This window comes from Centroberyx affinis, unplaced genomic scaffold (genome assembly GCF_046629955.1).
Source record: "Centroberyx affinis isolate AG114_WGS23_722 - 3 ecotype Tasmania unplaced genomic scaffold, CSIRO-AGI_Caff_v1 ptg003070l_1, whole genome shotgun sequence".
Classification (NCBI taxonomy): domain Eukaryota; kingdom Metazoa; phylum Chordata; class Actinopteri; order Beryciformes; family Berycidae; genus Centroberyx; species Centroberyx affinis.
In genome coordinates, this window is record NW_027281155.1 from 89,211 (window position 1) to 110,000 (window position 20,790).

General features: G+C 42.4%; 1 protein-coding gene across 1 annotated transcript in view; it reads left to right on the forward strand.

The window, feature by feature from the left end:
- ctnnd2b (catenin (cadherin-associated protein), delta 2b) overlaps positions 1-20,790 on the forward strand; it is a 117,112-nt gene that overhangs the window by 48,321 nt on the left and 48,001 nt on the right. The window contains exons 5-10 of the mRNA XM_071537575.1: positions 3,070-3,221; positions 3,475-3,648; positions 5,281-5,426; positions 6,620-6,861; positions 8,114-8,245; positions 10,670-11,015. Of these exons, the coding sequence (XP_071393676.1) occupies positions 3,070-3,221; positions 3,475-3,648; positions 5,281-5,426; positions 6,620-6,861; positions 8,114-8,245; positions 10,670-11,015 (1,192 nt within the window). The remainder of the gene's footprint in view (positions 1-3,069; positions 3,222-3,474; positions 3,649-5,280; positions 5,427-6,619; positions 6,862-8,113; positions 8,246-10,669; positions 11,016-20,790) is intronic.

Here is a 20,790-nt window from a genome sequence, read left to right on the forward strand (position 1 = left end):
AGGCCTCGAGTACAAGTTCCCCCATTGCCCCGCTGGCAAAAATGTGTTTTTGTGTGCCTTTGCGTGTGTGTGTGTGTGTGTGTGTGTGTACTCATCCAAGACAAGCCTATATTAGACATGGAAGCCTTGGCCTAGTAAACTCACACAGCACCCTTAGCTTAATATCCCATATTAAATAATACAGAATCACCAGCTCCACTGCCTACAGGAGCCATTCAGTCTACTTTAAAATGACTTTTCACTTTAGCACAGCTTTATTCTCCCATGCGCTTTATCCAGTGTGACTCTGTCCTGCCGCTAGCTGCTGACATTATCTGTCCCATGCAGTGAATATTGACCGCTGGCGTCCTCTGATTTTTTTTTCTTTTTTCTTTTTTAATAATTGCAAACAGGCCAAGTTTCTTCTTGTCTGATCTGCTGTGCTTAAGTGGGTTGATTCTTAGACTACTGGCAAAAAAAAAGAAAAAAAAAAAAATAGCAAGTAATATCACTAGAGCTTACTGGGACAGGCAGAGTTGATGGCTGGCAGCTCAAGAACTCCTTTGAGAGCGCAAATACTGAACGCTGTGAATTTTATCCCGGTGTGAAATATCATAGGTCTATTTAGGGCTGCAGTAATGCGGTAATGTCAGTTTCCAGTGCAGTGGGGGTTTTTTTCAGCAGAAAGGTGTACAGATGTAGCCACATATTACATGCTTGCACTGCTGTTGAATCCACCTCTGTTAAGTAACATTTTGGGGTAGAAAATGAGTTTTATTTCTCCGATTAATGCTGTCGATGAGGCGCATCATTGCAATCATCCCCAAAACTGAATTAATCAAGAGAGCATCAAAAATTTAACAGGGCTTTAATGAGAGGGACGGGAGAATTCGGGCTCTCTCACAAGCAAATCCCGCCCTCCGCAAATGAGTCAATAAAGTTCAATTCGAACTTTATGGTCCCGCAAGTCAAATTTGTTTTACGGGGATTACTGTATGGGTTTACAGTCTGCGAACGCTCTGCAGAAACGTCTGTAAAAAAATGCTTTGTCACTGTTTATTTGTACACTGTAAAAGTGCATTACACTGCAAGCGTGTTGTTTTCACGCATGTGTGCCTTCTTATGTGTAGCATACAGTAATTGCACACACATGTTATGCATTATGTGCATGCGTGTATTTGCGCCTAAGCATGATGCTAGAAACAAAGCGAGCCATGTATAAATTACAAACCACTCTGCAAATGCTTCAGGAACATGAATGAGTCAACATCTGAAATGAGGCATTTTGTCTCATTACACTGTAAGTTTGTGCTTGTGCTTTTTTGATGACTGTCTGTCTGGCTGGTTTTCCATTGATAACCTTGCCTTCTGACTGGTTGACTGATTATTTGTATGACTGATTGAGTCTTTGTATAACTGAGAGACCGACCCAGTAACTGACTGGCTGTTTGGATGCCTGTTCAATTCTCTGACTGTCTGACTGGCTCATTAACTATAGCTGAAAGATCAGTTTTCTTACTGGCTGGCCTATTGGATAACTGACTGCCTGACCAACTGAGTGGCTCATTGTATGACTGGCTGACTGTTGTTTGGTTGACTTTGGATAACAGTAAGAGTGTAATAGTAGATAGTAATAGTATTAAATAGTAAAAGTGTGTGGTAATAGAAACAGGTCCACTAGAAGGTGTTCTACAGCAGTTTATCAGTTATTCACAGATTTGAAGTTTCACTATAATTGACAGCTGACATTGCAATGTGTAGAAAATGTTTCATGAGCCTGGGACTAAGCCGACACATTAATTATGCTTCATAAATCAAAAATCAGATAGTTATTAAAGTTGAAAGCATTAACTTTTTGGAGATGCAATCATCCCCTAGAGCACTGACAAATGACAATATTTTAGCAGGCAAAAAATATTAAATATCTCTAAATATGATAGTACCTGGACTATTATCTTAGTGTCTCCTTTTTAATAATGGCAGGATTACTACAGTGTCCCTATCTATTTACTCCTACGCCATAAAGGAATACACACAGAAAGGATGGTGTGTGTGTGTGTGTGTGTGTGTGTGTGTGTGTGTGTGTGTGTGTGTGTCTGTGCGCGCACGCCTATATTGTTGGCCTCATTCTGCTCCAGCAGAGCCTTGTCACTCTCTGTTCCTACTGCTGAATTATACAGAGAGATATGAAGAAAGAGAAAGACAGAGGGAGAGGGAGAGAGTGAAGAAGAGATAGAGACGGTGAGAGAATGAAAGGGAGAAAGATAGAGAGAGAGAGAGAGAGATAGAAGGAGGGTATTTTAAATGGAGGTCAGGAATGGAGCAAGATTTAAGGGTCACAGAACATGCGAGGAAAGAGGATGGAATGAGAAAGTGGGTAAAAAGCAAATAAAAGATGGATAAAAAGCAAATGGGTGTTTTGAAAAAGAGGACAAGGTCTTCTATTCTATTCCAACTTTCACTCATCTCTTCTTTTGTCTTCTCTTCCAGATTTCTCTCTCCTCTCCTCTCCTCTCCTCTCCTCTCTTCTTCTCTCCTCTTCTCTTCTTTCTTACATAGTGACTCAGGCAATTATGTTTGCTGTGTTCAGTTTGATTCTTTTCCATTTAAAAAAAATAAATAAATAAATAAAAAGCCTATTGTATAACATGGATTGTAAACTGGGCTACAACATGCCTTCAAGGCCATGAGCAGAATAAATCTTTGTGCGTTGCAGAAGTAAGAGTAGTTTGAAAGCCGTTACGTAAAGAGCGACTTGATAAAAGTTAGTGAAACCAAGTCTTTACGTGTTGAACAAACTAGTCTTTCAATCCTTTTCAAACCCTTTGTCTCCCCGACTGCGTAACTTCACTTGACATCTCTCCAAATCAAACGTAATTCCACTTGGCTTCTTCTTCTCTCTTTTTATTAAATTCGCATAAAAGAAACGACTGATGTGTCTAACCTTCCAGGGCTTGTTCCTCCGACGCCCAGACTGAACGATCACATAATGTCTCCTGGACTCTCTCCAAGTTGTTCTCCTTCCCCTTTTTTATTCTTCCGTAACTCTTCGTTCTGTTCCCCCGCCTCTCTGTCTCTGACTCCCATCAGGACAAGGCCTCCTGTCCCAGAGTGCGTTGCAGCTCAACAACCAAGATGCCTACGCGGCCGCCGGTTACCACAGCAACCAGGGCCTGGCGCTCGGCGAGCCGGCCACGCCCCGCGGCGGGCAGGTGGGAGGGGCTGTTCACAGCTACAACCAGGTAGGACACACACACACACACACACACAGATGCACAAATTCCCTGTCAAAACACTTGTTTAAAATGTGGTACATGTAGCATTCTGACATCAATAAATCATTACCACATTCACTTTGAGACGTTCGTATAATTACCGTAAACAAACCAGACCATGACTGAAGCTTGACAGCCTCCTCTCTCCTCACTCCTGTCCCTCATGTCCCTCCCTCTTCTCTCCCTTCCTGCTCCCTCCCTCTCCCCCCTCTCTCTCTAGGTGACCTCCAACCGCGTGGCCGCCCAGCTAGCGGGGGCCGACTCGCCCTCCCAGTCCCAGAGAGACTCCTTCGCCCAGCAGGCCCATGGCAGCGCCTTCCACATGCCCATCGACGGCAGCCCCGCGCCTGCCGGACCCTCCATGTACTACTCCTGCGCCACCCTGCCCGCTCAGGTACAACTGCCCCCGGTGCTTCTGTCCGCATAGGTGAACGTTTCATATGCAGCCTGGTGGTTGCCTTTCTCCACAGTGGCTTACAGTACCGTGAGCACAAGCGTTAGTAGTCTAGTATCTGTTGGTGGGAATGGAAACCAGGTAGTGCTAGTGCCTTGCTTTATCCATTAAGCTATACAGGGAATAAAACCCCTAACCCTGCCAGTGTTAGTGATATCTCATTTTGTGTTGATGTAACTTGGGTTAGCTTGACTGAGGAGTTATAGTGTTGCTCTGGGTCTAAGAATTGGGCTTCCCCAAACCATTAAGACAACTAGAAGGCGTTCGGTAGAACGAAAATGTTGAAAAACTCTCTAACTGCTCTATAAGAGTTTATGTTTGTTTATCTTTTGTCTCTTGGGTTTGATTTTCTGAAAAATTTGCATGTGAATGCAATGCTGTTTAGCAGCCTGTGGACCTTTGGACCTGTCAGACCTTCCCACATGAAGGCAGCATAATGGTTATGGCTAAAGATCCAGATCATCACCAAAGTCTAATCAACTGATCCTTGGTCCAATGGCTATCTGTCCACCAAATTTCAGCCGAATCTGTTCGTAACTTTCTGAGATATCTTGCTAAGTAACAGACAAACACACAGGGGTGAAAACATAACCTCCTTCCAACTTTGTTGGCAGAGGTAAAAATCTGAGTGGAACCATCACTATTGAGTGGAATAAAAATAAATCCTGCTGTGTTCGATTGTTTAGCCACTTCTTTCTCTGGCCTGATAGAGTGAACTCAGCCTTCCGACAAATTAGCTTTGAGTTGAGAGCACAGGTTCTATTTTCATTCAGTGTCCCTTTTTCAGTCTAATCACAAAGGTGATCAGCTTGTGCCTATGAACACATGGTACCTCAGTGTGTACTACAGTGGTAGCCATTGTATAACTCTGTCCGCACAGCGTCTATCCTACATTAGTGCTACAGCTGTTGCCATAAGTCCCTTATGCTGTATCTATCCTGCAATTAGTACTGCAGGATCTTCAGATATTCCCCATGTGGGTTGGACTAACAATGCAGCAGAGGTCTAGCAAACTTTGGGACAAATATTGGGACTACATCTACAGTATATGTGGCCTTTTAGTGATATTTTATTCCATTGTTGCTTACTTTTGTTGCACCGTGATGAATGGATTTTTCCAGGCTTAGAGTTTAGGATTTTAAGAAGCACACCGTATTAATCACCCACTAGAACTTCTTTGAATTCATCCAAATAGTTTTCACGCCAATGTTCCAGCGTGTGAGAAATTGGGTGGATGGAGTGCTAAGTGTTTTCTCTTTAACTCTGTAATTGCAAGACCTTACAACTATTTCTACAACGTATTCCCCCACTTGGAACTAAATGGAAAGACTTTTGAGAGAACTTACTTGGCGACCCATTGACTTGCAGCTGTATTTTCTGGTTTGGAGCTGTTCAAAAAGTCAAAAAGCTGTTCATCAGTATGTCATCACAGGGTAGAATCTTTGCTCTCTGGTTTCTAGCTTCAGGGGGAGGTACTCATGCTCTGAAAACAATGATATGAATACATACAGTTGGTACATTTTTAAACGGAGTGGCATTCCCTTTTAATGAAGTACTACTCTACTATTGCAGCGTGTGAGCTCCCCTCTGCAGGCGGTGGGATCCCCTACGAAGCTGCAGCGCCTGGGCTCGGCCTCCTCCGACATGCCCAGCTACGCCACCCTACAGAGGGTGTCCTCGCCCAAGCAGTCGCCCAGCCGACTCGCCAAGTCCTACAGGTCAGTTTGACGGCTTGAATATGGGTAAAAGGTGCATTATGTAAGATTTTTACCGTCCCCCGTAGCACAAAATGATACAGCTGCAGGGGGTTGATAGGGTTGTTGTTCAGTACCAATGGCTCAATGATTACTTCACCAGCTGCTGAGATTTTTGGCTTTCAAAACTCACTTCCTGGCCCGTACTCTGTTTTGGAACCAAAACTCCCTGCCTCCCTTGTGTCAATTAGACATAATGTTGTTGCAGTTCCTTGCCAATAGAGGTCAATCAAAGCCCAAGATAACTTCAAACACTTAACTTCTTTAAACACAGAAATATTAGTGATCTTTGATTGCAGTTTTGACGCATTGTACTGTATACCTCTGTATACCGGTCTAAGCAGTGCTGCAACATGCTGGTCTGTGCTAAAGGCTGCCCAGCTGTAAGGCACATGCTATTTGACTGAATACACACACTTCTTTTCAATAATTTGATTGAGCCATTAAAGCCAAGACCTAGTATTTGAGTCTGGTCTCAGTCTTTATTTCAGTCTCCAGAGCGAATTTTCTGACATCTTGGTCTATTTTGACTCTGGCTTGTCTTGGTCACAGCCACTATTGGTTGTTAACTTAACTTTTTCCCGCCTATCTAAAAATTTCAAAGATATTTTTCTCCATTTGGTCTGCTTTCAGTTATTTTCTCCCCAGTACCACAAACAATTTAAGGAATCGCACCTGCGTATTGTATGTAACAGTCCTTAAACTTCTATGCATTGATAATTCAAAATCCTTTGCATTAATTAGATAGATGTTGAAGGGTGTAGTAGAGAGCTTCTTCAGGTAGACCTACATCTCTGTTCATCCTTAAGAAACTCCTTGAGCATTGAGAAAAATGTCCAGTGTTACATTTTGGTCTCGGTCTTGACTTGGCCTCAACCTCCTTTCGATCTGGTCTTGACTCAAACTCAACTAGACTTGGTCTTGGAATTGACTTGCACTCGACTGAAGTGCTCTTGACTTAGGCCAAGGCTCAGTTTCAGTTATTTGTGACTGTTTGTGCTATGTATCTCCAAAAAGTCAGACTTTCATGACTGACATCTATATTTTCTTTTCAGCATTTTACAATACATCAAAACATGAAAATACAGCGTTCATTCCGGACACAAACTGTAATTGTGTGACAAATATACGGACTGTTCCATTCCCTCCTCCTGCAGCACCTCCTCGCCCATCAACATGGTGGCGTCGGGCGCCGCCGGCTCCTCCTCTCCCCTCCCCATGACGGCCTCCCCGGGGGGAAACCACTCCTCGTCGCCCCTGCACACGCTCAGCTCGGTGGTGGGCAGCTACGCCACGCTGTCGCCCACCAAGCGCATGCTGCACCACGTCGGACCGGACTATAAGATCTCCCACGAGCTCTACGCCAACGCAACCCTGCAAAGGCCTGGTAGCCTGGCAGGTAGAGGTCAAGAAAACTTTATTATTACTTAACTTTTTTTTTTTTTTTGATGTGGTGATATATGAAGAGTTCTATTTCAAAATGCTATATATCCATTTTGAACAAAATAAATAAATAAAACATCATCTGAAGGTCATCATTCAATTTTTCTGAAATATAGATGGTGTGGTCAAAATAATGCAAAAATACATTTTGCCTACCAAGGACCTAAGTTAAAAAGTGTCAAAATTTGGTTTTAATTTTATGTATCATGTTTTTAAAAAGATGGATATCTCATTTTGGGACAAAACTAGTATATATATATATTCAAAATGTGCTTATGTTATTCATAAATGTAAAGCGTTTAATTTAAAAACAATAGATAGCTATGTTTGACTCAAACCATTTCCTGATGTTAACTGCTCAATATTTCAAAAATATTAAATGGACGATAAAACCGTCTTTAGTTTGTTAATCATAATCCATACTTGAGAGAGATGTCATATTATAATGGTGGCTGTATCTGGAATGAAACTCATAATGTTGAATGTTATTATTACGAGCTGCACACCACCATGCAGTAAAAAGTCCTGTCAGTCTGGCAGCTAGTTAAAAGGATCGGTTCACCCCAAAATGAAAATCCAGTCATTATCTCCTCACCCCCATATCATTCAAAAATCCACTGAAGTTCTCAGGACCACCAACCACACAGCGGGTTCGCCTCATAGCTCCTAGATAGTAGATAATGACTGAATTTTCATATCGGGGTGAACGATTCCTTAAAGCTAGACTGCGTTTTTCTTCTCATGCGGTGTGATCGCGTTGATCAGGGCAAAAGCCGGCGAATACACTTTGAATTGATTGCTTTCACTCATGCCTTTTTGCCTCAGTAATTGAATTAGTATGCTCAGTGCAGGCAAGGAAGGATGCGCATGCAGAAAGCGGATACACTAGGGAGCTTTAATATGGGCTCATTGAAAATAGCTAGATCATAGAAAATCATTGAAAATGATCTCTCAGGTTAGAGTTAGACATAATGTGTCTTTTTAGATTATGAGGAAATCAGGAAGGAAGCCGTGAAGATAAGAATAGTCAAATATGTAAAGAGGACATGAAGAGAAAATAGGTTAAAAGAAAAGTATATAAATCTGTGAAATGAGGAAATGGGATTTTCTATGTTTCTCTCATTTACCGCGAATGTTGTCATCCGTCGATCCGTCGTTCCCCTCCATCCTTATGTCTAACCTCGCCCTGCCTCCCCTGCGTTACCCAGGCTCCAGAGGCTCCTACAGCAGCCAACACAGTCACCTGGGCGCCGAACTCCGACCCCTACAGTCCCCCGAGCACCACATCGACCCCATCTACGAAGACAGAGTCTACACCAAGCCCAACCTCAGAGGCCAAGGTGAGCAGAGGCGAGGAGAGGAAAACCGGTGGAGAAAACGATGTCTTCATGCAGGATTTTCACATTCGATATTATGGCACAGTAAAAATTCATATTAAAACAAGCTTCTGAAACCGTTTTGAACTGATATCAGAAGGATGTTTAGGTCCAGATTTGTCAGATGTTTGCTGGGATGGGAGGGAGAGATGGAGGGAAATGAGGAAGAGGAGGATGAGGAGGAGGAATGGAAAGAGGGTATGAAGAGTGAGCTACAGCGTGAAGGCAAGAGGTTTGTAGAGGTCGGGGGGTTTAGCAGAGAGAGCAGATAACGAGGAAGAAGATAATGAGGAAAAGGAGGATGGGCAAAAGTAAGGAGGAGATGGAGGTGTACCAGGGGTGAAATCTAGGGGCAGAAGAGGAGGAAGAGGAGGGGGAAAGGGAGGAGAAGCAGAAATGGCGAAGGAGACTGTAACACTGATGAGCCAAAATGAATCAAAGAGTCCCAAAACTAAAAATAGCCGCAGAGCACTCTAAATCACCCTTCCTCCATTAAACCCTATCTATATTTAGAAATCAATAGAAGAAGAAATCACACGATAACTTGAATATAGCAACAGAGCTGTACAATAAGTAGATGCGAGTATAGATTCTCAACAGTCTTCTCCATCCTGCTCCAACTCAGAAGGTAGGCGTGTTTTTTTTTTTTTTTTTTTTAACGCGATATTACACGCTACGTGAGACATTTCCTCTCGCCATCTGATCATGTAGCGACTGTTTACCAGTTTCAGGTAGGCAAATCCAATCGGGGTCTCGATGGCAATTTGTCTCCCAGTCACAGTCTGTTAACTAATTAGTTTCAAGGCTGAAAAATTAATCTCAATTAATCCCACGGGCGTTCAGTGTGGGCGCTTTGAAATCACGGCAAATCAGGCGTGTCCTAAAAAAAATTGTTGTCTGCCGCCGGTTCGGTCTGGCCCGGCTGAACGAACACGAAGAAGAATACATATAGAGAGAGGAATATGAAAGAAAATGCTATACTGTATGTGAGGAGAAGCTGCTTTTTCATATTAAAAATGAGATATTGGACGCCGCATCTTACAAAGTGATTGCTGGCTAGAAAATGTATCAGTTTATCAGTGTTATTACAGAGAAAATAGTGCCATTTGACAGAATACTATCACCCGCATTTTTTTTTAAAATAGTGAGCAATGAACATCAGGTGACACAATCAGTATAGATATGTAACATTTTGAATTGAATTTATGCAAATGAACCACGCAGGTGAATCTGGTTGAAAGCACAGTTTCATCCATCAAATCCACTCTAGTCATGAAGGATGAAGAGGAAGAGACATAAAAAAATGATATTAGGCATATGCACCTGATATTTTATGATGTGAATATTTAAAGTGCTTGTTTAAAGTGTTGTGGCTTTCGGTTGTCGGCTTCCTCACATCCACTTATACATACTTCTGATATATCAAAACGACTCTCAATCATATTCAGCTTTGTGCTTGTGACAAGACGCCACTCACTCACCTTTTTTTTTTTTTGTATATTGGCTTAGATGTGTGTGTGTGTCCCCCCCCCCTCCTTTTTTTTTTTTTTTTTTTATCTGTGCAACACAAAGTAGCTGTCGACGCCTGGCGATGTTTCAAGGTCGCATCAAGATTGTTTCAAGATTATGAAAAGACAGAGTTAAGGAAAAAAAAAAAAAAAAGAAAAAAAGAAAAAGCAGACAAACACTTTACACCTGACTTCACATCGCAATGAGAAGTTCCCAAGGCCTCGCCAAGGTCCCGACCGTCATCTAGTTGTGTCGGGTTGGATGAATAATCACACACACACACACGCACACACACACATATACGCAGAGGTGTATATGTGCCAGTTTACTTCCAGCAGTGTTGGCCTTTTCATATCTTTACAGGCCATTTTATGACCCTCCTGTGACACATTTAGCAGATTCACTTAGGTTTACAGGTGTTTGCCATGTGACCTCTTGACTTTTATTGGCTGCTGTCTCTGTTTGATATGACAGCGTCTATCTGTTTGATCTGTTCGTGCTCACGGCTCTTCAGTGATTCGCCCCAAATGAGAAACCCGAAGCTCATTTGTCGGGCTCACGGTAGCCGCAGCAGAAATAATTATGCTTATCCATAATTATTTATGAATGACATGAAATGTTGTAGTTCATAACTTGCTTGCTTTGTGTTTGTTTTTTGTTTTTTTGTTTTTTCACTTCTTCCCCGCCCACTTATATTCTTCCGTGGTGTTCCGCTCCATTTGGTGATGGTGCTTTTTTTTTTCCCACATTGTGTGTGTGTGTATGTGCATCCTCGTGTATGGTTGCTGTTTTTTTTTTCCCCCTCGCTCTCTTACCGGCACCCCCTTAACCCCCCCCCCCCCACCCCCCACCCCCTCCACCCTCGGGGCCCCACATCAGACCCGGCGGTGAGCCAGCTGTACCAAGAGGTCCTCAACTATCTGCTCTGTCCCTACGCTCCTCTCCCCGCTCTAGCCCCGCCCTCCCCCGGTGTCGACCCCATCCCCCTGCAGCGGACGGGGAGCCAGAGCGCCGCCGCCACCTACCAGCGGGCCAGCTTCGCCGCGGGAGGGGGAGGAGGCGGCGGCGGCGGCGGCGGCGGGGCGTCCGACTACGCCAACCCGTACCGCACGCTGCAGTTCTGCCCGTCCACCGAGTCGCCTTACAGCAAGTCGGGCCCCGCCCTCCCGCCCGAGGCCGCCCTGGCCCGGTCCCCGTCTGTGGACAGCATCCAGAAGGACCCCAGGTGAGGGAACGACTACCACTTCTGTTCTTTTATTTCAAATATCGGTTGATGAAGCCCTTTGCCCCTCCCCCCCCCCTCCCCCCGCTCCCTTTTCCACTTTCTCTGAACTTACTGAGGCCCAGATTCACCGGAATCGGAAAGTAGCAAAATATCAGTAACTTGTAGAACATAAAACACAAAAAAAAAAAAGAGTTATATTGCAAAGAGATAACGCAAAGTGTCCAGTCGGAAGTGTGACATGACGACACCGGAGTAGCTCACCCAATGGTTTCCAGCACCTTCATAGGCATTGACTGTCGACAAGAGCAGTAGGCGTAAAAGGCTGGCTGAATCTGGGCTTTAGTATGCGGCACACATCACGCCACATCTCTCACTTGTCCCCTCTACTTTGCCTGGTGTTGCGGCTTGTTCACACTGCCGTATGAATGCCTGTGTACACCGCTAGGTCCAATTTAGAAGTTTGCCATCACCGTTAGCAAGGGAGTGCCTCTCTGTCAGTGACAATCAGCCGCATTCGGTGCAGTAGGTAGGCACTGTTTATTTGGAAAGTGCATGAAGTCTGTTTTTTTTTTTTTTTTGTTTTGTTTTTTAGGCCAGGCGCTTTGTGTGTGTGTGTGTGTGTGTGTGTGTGTGTGTGTGGGCGGGCGGGCGGGCGTGCGAGAAAGACAGAGCAAGAGAGCGACAGACAGACAGAGAAATAGTAAGGGGGAGAGACACTGACATGCAGACAGGGACAGTATAATAGCTGTTTTTTTTTTTTTTATCTGTCCTTTGTCCCAGTTAAAATCTAGTTTGAAATACTATTCCAATTGTCTCCCTTGGATTTCCGTCCCTTCGCCGCAAAGTGGCCGCTGCTTTCTGAACAACGACCGCACAGACTTGCTGTCAGAGATAGAGCCGGCCTAATTAAAGCTGGAATGTCTCCCTTTGTGACATTTCAGCACAGGTGCAATCCAGGAGATATATATATATTTTTTTTTTTTTGGGGGGCAAAAACGGTATTTTATAGTCCTAATGAGGATGTCACTTTGTGCCGAATTACTTCATTATATGGTATCACAATAACGTGTGTGAAAGAGAATAGTGTCCTTAGCGCAGTTGACTCTTCTCACCGTTGGCCATCGCTCTTTCATTCCTCCACCCATTGTCCGAGTGTTGTTGATTTCTCTGTCCTCCTCCCGCACATCGCACCGTGTCCATTCATCCACCACTCTCCAGCTCCGGGGCATCGTCGTTGTGGCAGAGCATCGAGCATCCGCACACCGCTATTCAATGGATTGACTTGTGATGCATGGCATTTTGGCTGTTAACCCCTCACGACATGCACACAGGCAACGCCCGGCGCTAGACTTCGCCCCGTTCTGTGTTCAGGCAGCCTGACGCCCCACGCTGTGTTAAAGGGAGGGTCCCCACCTGGTCACAGCGACAGAGGGATGTTTTGATCCCGTAGTCTTCATAGAAGTCCCGCTGTATACGGGCTCGCTGCTCTGCTGCTGGGCCGCTGCTCCGGGAGGAATTTGCAAACCACGCTGATCTAAAGGAATACTCCAAGTTTTTTTGGGGGAGATTGGGTTGTCGGTCAACTTAAGCTGTTAAGCAAACTAACTGTTCACCAAAATCATCCAAGTGTCCCCGGTAGATCGTTGCAGTGCTCCATGCTAACACTTTACCATGAGTTGAGTGATAGTAGTATATACTAGTATTATTAGTATTAAGTACGAAGATTGTTTGATGTTTTTGTGATAAAAAGTTGTTACTTCTTTATTATATGGCTTGTAGATACATACATTTTAAAAATGAAATATCATTAACTAGCTGATGTGGCCAGCAGCTAGTATACACTCGGTCCCCAAAAAACAAACACTGCGCATACAGAGCCACAGGAGACAGAAACACAGTACCTATAAGTTGAGGTTTAGTTGACAAATGATTCAAATAGAGTTTGACTCTTAAGCACAGAAAGTTTAAATAATGCTATTTGACATGATCCAGTTAGAAGATAGCATTTTTCAGATGCTAAGAAAAAGTTACACCCCACACCAAAAATAATTTTTAGTTTGATAACTGATTGATGTTGCACACAGTCAAGAATAAGGCCTGAATAACAGATCACTGATTAGGCCGATTTATGAACTGCCTTATTAGTGACTGCACAGTCTAAGTCTAAACAAATATAGGCTGACTTTAGGCTAGCACTTGTCACAACAGCCCCGATAAGGTAACCTGCACCAATCTGGTTGCAGCTTATCACAAAAGATTTGCTTGTTTTTGTACTTCAGACAAGCAACCACATATTAATCCGCTGCACAGTGATTTTGTCCCATCACCCACCACCTTCCCTTCCCATGGAAACAGGAAAAGTAGTTTGTAATAGCTGAAAACATTATTTTAATATTGTATTTTGTGTAAATTTTAACAATCTCCTACACAAAACTGCCAGACATAGCTGCATATCTACTCACCATTCAGATTTAAAGCTGCTACAAGTTCTCATTTCCTCACTTTTGAGATAATGCTAGTCGCCTACTATCACTCAACATAGTGTATGCTAAAGTGTTAGCATGGAGCACCAGAGCCAACGATCTCCCAGGGACACATGGGTGATTTTGGTGTCTATGCTCTCATCACTTAACAGGTAAGTTGACTTAACGGGCCAATCTCCCAAAAACCTCTACAGCAGTTCTGCAGTTCTACAGCAGCTACCAACGAAGTAGGAGAGAGGATAATGCGTGGTTTATAAAGATAATCTAGTTTGAATGTTGATAAAAAGGTCTGTACTGTACAAAAGTCATGACCATGTAAATTCACAGGTGAACCTTGGTTGTTTGGAGCCTACAGTAAACCTTTTGATCTGAATTTTTGAATTCTGATCCGAATTTTAAGGAATACGAGGCGATACCCAGTTTATTCTATTGTAAGACCCTCTCTTTAACTTACATATCCACCATTCCCCAGCCACCTGCTCTAGTGCATGTCCTCTACCCCCCTCCACCTCCTCTACCACTGTCTGATAACCACATGTTGAGAGAGAAAGACGAGTCCAGCGGCTATTTATTCATTTCTATTGACTACTCTGATGGTTATTGATTAATTTGTTGCCAGACAGCCAACATATATATATACCTCTCTCTTGTTTCTCTCTGCCTGTCCCCCCTCGATAGGTACGACCCCGAATTCCTTGTGTGGAATCAAAATCAAGCCGAGCAAAGAATGACAAAGTAATCCAAGTATTTATTTTACACATATATACATTCTATATCTATCTATCTATCTTACCTATGTCTCATCCACCGAATCTTTCCATCATCTCTATATGACACCGATATCAGACGCAGATGTTAATGTTAACGCGCAGCATGACGGAGTGCATTTCCCATTTGTTTTGTCATCCATTTACAAACAGTGCTTTATAAAAAGAGACCGCTTTGATTTTAGCCTCATATGGATTCAGAATTGGAGACTAGATGAGAGTAATAGCTGTCAAAAGCACTTGACTTTTAATTATGGCATTGCATAACATCAGAATGACGTCCTCTGTGGCCTGAAAATAAAAAGGTGTGGTCTTTAAAAATCCCAAATCAGATCTTGAATCAGTTTCAAGATAATAGATGATCTAGTTAAGCGATTAAAGCCATTCGCAGCTACCAATTGATTGATCAGTTGATTAGTTGATTGAAAGTATAGAGGAATTCATGTCTTCATTCTCTCCTTGGGCTCTCCATCCATCCGGCCATCCCTCCATCCATCTATCTATCCATCCATCCACCCATCCATCTATCCATGGATCTATTCATCCATTCATTTGTCTCCATTTTGTGTCCTGGTGGTTTCTGAATGTGCTTTGTGGTGGATCGTATTCATGTGGCTTGCCTCAGCATCTCCGGAGTGACGAAACACACATGCCAAATGTCTTTGTTGGGGGATGGGGGGGCTGGGGGGGGCAGTTTTAGAGATATATAGAGTATGGGGATGGGACGATATATCGAAATTCAATATATATATATAATGGGACAATACGTATCGTGGGGCAGAAAAATGAATCACGATATTAGCTCCATTTTATTTATAATTTCACAAGCTCTGCATCAATTTTTATATTATTTACACTTTGTAATGACAATTTTTAAATTGTTGTTTACATTCTAGTAAGCCAATGCCATTGCTAGAAAGATTTGTGGCTCAGAAATAAACATAATTCTGCACAGTCAGACTTTGTCGTCACTGAACTTTTATTTATCACATCGTATCGTGGTTGTATTGAATCGTGAACCACATATTTTGTATCGAATCGTGAGATAAGTATATCGTCCCATCCCTAGTAGACTGTATACTTTTTCCTTTGTGGCAAATTTAAAAAAATTCATGTGATTTTTGTCTTTATCAGCAAAGAGCAGTGTAAACACATCGTAAATGAAGAAGTGTTAGTTGCGTGCCACTGTCTAGAGGTGGCTTGGGAACGAAACCTTTATAAAATCCTCAAACAAATATAATTTAGCTGATTTGTCAAGCCTCACACTGCATGTTACAGTGGAGTCAGCCTCCTCTCTACCTCCCTCAGCCCGCTTGGTAATATATGGAAATGTTCCCGCTAACATGAACAAAGATTTGTGTTAGACAGGATCTGACCCGATCATAAAAGTGCCTCATTTCATTTTATGCTTATGAACACAGTGAGAATCTCTGATCCATATTCAGTCATGGGGTTGGCGATGGATTGTGTGTATGTGTGTGTGTGTGTGTGTGTGTGTGTGTGTGTGTGTGTGTGTGTGTGTGTGTGTGTGTTTCTCAGCTCTGCCTGACATCTCCTGACCTTTCGTTCATCTCTTCCAGCCTCAGTGGGCCAGTCAGTCAGCCATACCATCACACCCTCACACACTGTCTGGATAACACACACACACACACACACACACACACACACACACACTCTCTCTCGCTCTCTCTCTCTCTCTCTCTCTCTCTTTTTTCTCTCTTTCTCTTACTGTCCCACTTATACTTTTTCTCACATTCACACATTAACCCCCTTCCTACACAAAGGTCAGGATGGGGTCTCTCTCTCTCTCTCTCTCTCTCTCTCTCTCACACACACACAGACACACACAGTTCAAGAAACTGTTGGTTGCTATGTATTTGTTTAATGGTTATGTTATGTTATGTATTCCTCTTAAGTATATCAAAATGTTCATCTAATGCAGCAATGGAAGCAGATTAGAACAATTTCATTTGATACCATATTGCAGCCACAAATGCAACATTATATTGTAAACACTGTGGCGGTTTGACATACTTTTTGCTACGTAATATCGGTATGGTATTAGTCTTATTCAGTGCCTTAGCATGGTGTTCACTGGCCCAATCCAATCCCATCTTCTACAGATTTGTTTTTATTAGATACCAGTTAAAAGTGAATTTAAGAATAGAAGTACTGATCCAGGGTCAGAGGCCGGGTCCAGCGAGGTCCACCAGGTACAAGTTTACTTACCTTTTGATTTGTGAAAAAAGAGTTCACCCACCTGATACACCGTCTTTATCACATAAATACGCTGCAAGAAAATCTGAAAATATCACACTAGCACGTGCTTCATGGAAAACTATCTTCGCTGTGGCAGAACATATCCATTGAAATTCAAGAGGATTCAACCTCCAACACGAGCGGCCCTTGAGAGCCGCAGCCGCCAGCGAACGGCTTTCCTCCCCAACACACAACGCCGTCAGTTGCAAACAGGCAAAATCGCCTCTCGAAAAGCGTGACCCTGAACGCAGAGCGAAACGACATTACCTGTTCTACCGTGTCATGTTTGTGCGTACGCGTTATGAATACGATTATTCTCGAGTGAGGTGTCAAAGCGAAAGTAAGAGACTAGCGGTGACTGAATATTGGTGATTGACGCTTCATGAACTCCAACATAGAGTATGGGCACTAAGGTGAAATATTAGCTTAGGCTCAATTGAATGAACCTTTACTCAGAATCAGAATCAGAATCAGAAATACTTTATTGATCCCCGAGGGGAAATTGGGTTACATTGCAGCTGCTCACATTGTAGAAGTGAATATATACAAGCGTAGAGAAATTATAAGAAATTATAAGAAAAATAGAAATACGAAAGTAAGAAATATGTAAAATATGTGCATTATACTACAATATATAACAATGAGAATAAAAATAATAATAATAATATAGAAATAAGAGAAATAAGAATTCTGTACAATATGCATCATACTCCCAATATATACATACACCAGTGTAAATAATTAAATAATTAATAAGTATTGCACAGTTGAATTATTGCAGTTGAATTATTGCACAAAAAAATTGGTATTGCACAGTTAGATATAAGTTATAAATTATGGGTTATAACTGCTGACAGGGTGAAAGGTTTATATAATATTCCCATGTCAGATGTGTTGATTTTTGTGAGAGCACGGCTTTCACAGAGTGAGAAACGTCTGTCCCACTGCATTTAACCTAAAGCAACATGCTGCTTTTTTTTTTGGAGCTTGTCCAGTGTGTGTCTATGTGTGTGTGTGTGTGTGTGTGTGTGTGCATGTGTGTGTGTGTTTGCAAGGCATGCTTAAAGCTTGGCGGGGCGACGGGGTGCCCTCTCATTACTGTGTTTGCCTAAATATTGTCTCCACATGACTGGACTAAAAGGCAAAAGAGACAGCTAGCGACAGAGAAAAGAGGGAGCATAAAAAGAGAAGAGAGTACAGCTTCTGAGCGGTCCCACAGTGCGTTTGTGGCGGTGACGTACAGACCTAATTAATCCTAAATTTATTTGAATGTGATTTCAGCTCTCTGGCTCCCTAGTTGAGAAGCTGCTCTTCTATGGAGAACACAGCTGCTATACGGCTACTTGGCTAGCTAGCTAACGTTAGCAACTGAACTGTTAGCAAACATGGCTTGTAGCATGCTACGTAGAAGCACTGCTTATACAACATGCTTTATTCTAAAATGCTATAGAATGTGTTGTCTGTAAAAGGTTTAGTTATATACTGCTATATGCTATATCGCAGCAGTCCATAAAAACAGATAAAGAACCCAGAAATAAGTTCTTCTGTCGTCATCGAACGTCAATCATAACGTCATCAAAATTAATTTGGATACAAGGAGGATTATGGCAGATTAAAATTGCACCAAAAATTTTAAGATTTACACTTTAAATTCAATACAAAAAAAAAATTACAGTTTAAGTTTCATTTTCACAATAATACTCCTTTTACATTGTTTTCTTAATCACATACTGCTCAATAAAGAAGACTTGACTTGGTCTGGAGAGAGGGAGACAGACTGATAGAGATAAAAAGAGAGAGCACATGGCCCAACTTCAGTGTAAGGACGGTGTAAATGGACTGTCGAGTTTAACCAGTGTTGTCTTGTCCATCATTCATTTGTTCTGTTCTTTTCTGTTCTGCTCTATTTTGTTCTGTTTTGTTGTGTTCTGCTGTATTCTGTTCTGTTCGATTCCGTTCTGTTCCGCTGTATTCCTTTCCTTTTCCAATCTGTTCTGTCCTTTTCTGACCTATTCCACTCTATTCTATCCCATCGCGCTTTGCTATAAATAGGCCGGGAGGTCTCACTCTTAATCAGCCACCTGAAGTTGTTTGATTTCCTGCCGAAAAAAGTGAATACAGTGAGTCAGCGACCTTGCGTGGGCTTTTTTTTTTTTTTTTTTTTTTTTTTAGATCCCATTTTTTTCCGGCTCGCTTCTCCCTCCCCCTTTCATCAGCACGCTCCGCAGGTTTACCTACCTGTCTGTCCGTATTTCCGTCTGTCTGTCGGGGGAATGAGTCATCAGATATATCTCCATCTCCCCCCTGACAATCCTCGGCAGTGGGAACACACACACACACACACACACACTACCCGACACAAATCGCACAGTTAGCTCTCTGGTTTCACAATTCGCTCTATTCCCCCAAAAACCCCTGACTCATAGGAAATCCTTTCAGCCCGATATAGCAGTGAGCATCATCTGCCTCCAATCCTTCTCCCTGCAGCCTCCACATTACAGCGCCTCGCCCCGCTCTCTGAATACATAATTCATCGACAGTTGATTTATTTACAGGGTTTAATTGTCGGTTTGCCTGCAGCCTGGCGTCTTGCATTGTGGTGTAAATGTTTTGGCTGTGGGTGACATGCGCACACACACACACACACACACATACACACACACACACACACACACACACACGTCTGCAAACCCACACACCTCCAAACAAGTGGCGATGCGAGATAGCCCACCTGGTTGGCTGTGAACAAAGACGAGATTGACAGTTTGTCAGCGCTTTGTCTCAATCCACTGAGTCGCCAAATGTAGCATTAGACGCTCTTGAGGGATTTTCGACACACACACACACACACGCGCGCGCACACACACACACTTCACCTGTCGAGCGAAATATTTGAGAGGTGATGGGAAGAGACGGGAGAGTCGATGAATGCCTGTCTGTTGTTTTACTTTAGTTCTACTCCTTTATTCTGTCTTTCTTCAAGCCCTCCCTCCTCGTCTCCTCGACTCCTTTCTTCTTCACTTTATTGAAGAAGTGTGAGTGAACCGAGGTTGGAGCCATCTGCAGGGGGGGAAAGAGGAAAGAGGAAAGGGACATGGTTGCAGTTCAACCAAAAATTGGCTTTTTAAAAAAAAAATTTTTATTCAAAGCATTCCAAAATAAGACACAAGGCAGAAAGAAAATAAAACAGTGAAGCTAAGTAAAAATATCTGCCATTGGGGTGAATAATAAATCACTTAACTCAAGTGTTAGTTTTGTGATGTCATTAGAGTAATCTGCTTTGTTTCAAGACAAAGTTGCAATTGGAAAGTGGAATTATTCCAGATTTGTTGTTAAGATGGACACTTTTTGTTTGTAAAGTGGGTTCCGTTTGTGTAGCTTAAGATTTACAATAATAATAATAATAATCATAATAATAACAATGATATAACTATTTATATAGCACCTTTAAAAACAGAGTTTACAAAGTGCTTTGACAGTCAAAATAAAAGCAGAATACTCAAAATTTGACTGGACAGTGGTGGAAAAGAGCAACATTTAAGTTAATAGTGGGATAACCGTAAGATGAAAACTAAAATTAAACAGTCAGGATAAAATAAAATAAAAGCAAGTTAAAATTAAGATTAAAAATTAAGATAAAAAGACGATAAAAAGACAATAAAAAGATGGTAAAAAGATGATAAAAGATGATAAAAAAGATAAAAAGATGACATCACATAAAAGCAAGTCTATAAAAATGGGTTTTAAGAAGCGATTTAAAAGAAGTCACTTAAGATTAAAGACTCAAAATGGCCTAAAATTCTTATAAAAGACTTATTTTGAGCCAGAAAAACATAGATTTGCACAAAAATAAGAACTTCAGGAGTGACGAAAAGAAGGCAAAAATGTCAGTTATGTGCGGATAGGGTCTTTTTATGAAGAAGCAAAACATTCTGAATATCGAATCGAACTTTGTCTTTTTTTTATTTACAGCGATATCCGAGTACGACGCGCCGTATTTATGCTAACCCCGACGCTAACACGGTGAACACACTGCCTTAGCTGGGCCTATCTGCCCACAGTTCACAGATGGCTTAGTAGTATCTGTTGTCGCGCAGTGTGTGTGTGTCTGGGAGCCCCGTATCCTCCTGTGTTCCCATCTCCGGAAGGGACGGGAAAACACACACACACACACACACACACAGAGAGAGAGAGAGAGAGGGAGAGAGAGAGAGATGCTGACTGAAAAGTAGTACAGCTCCAGGCTAGAGTTAGTGAATGAATGAA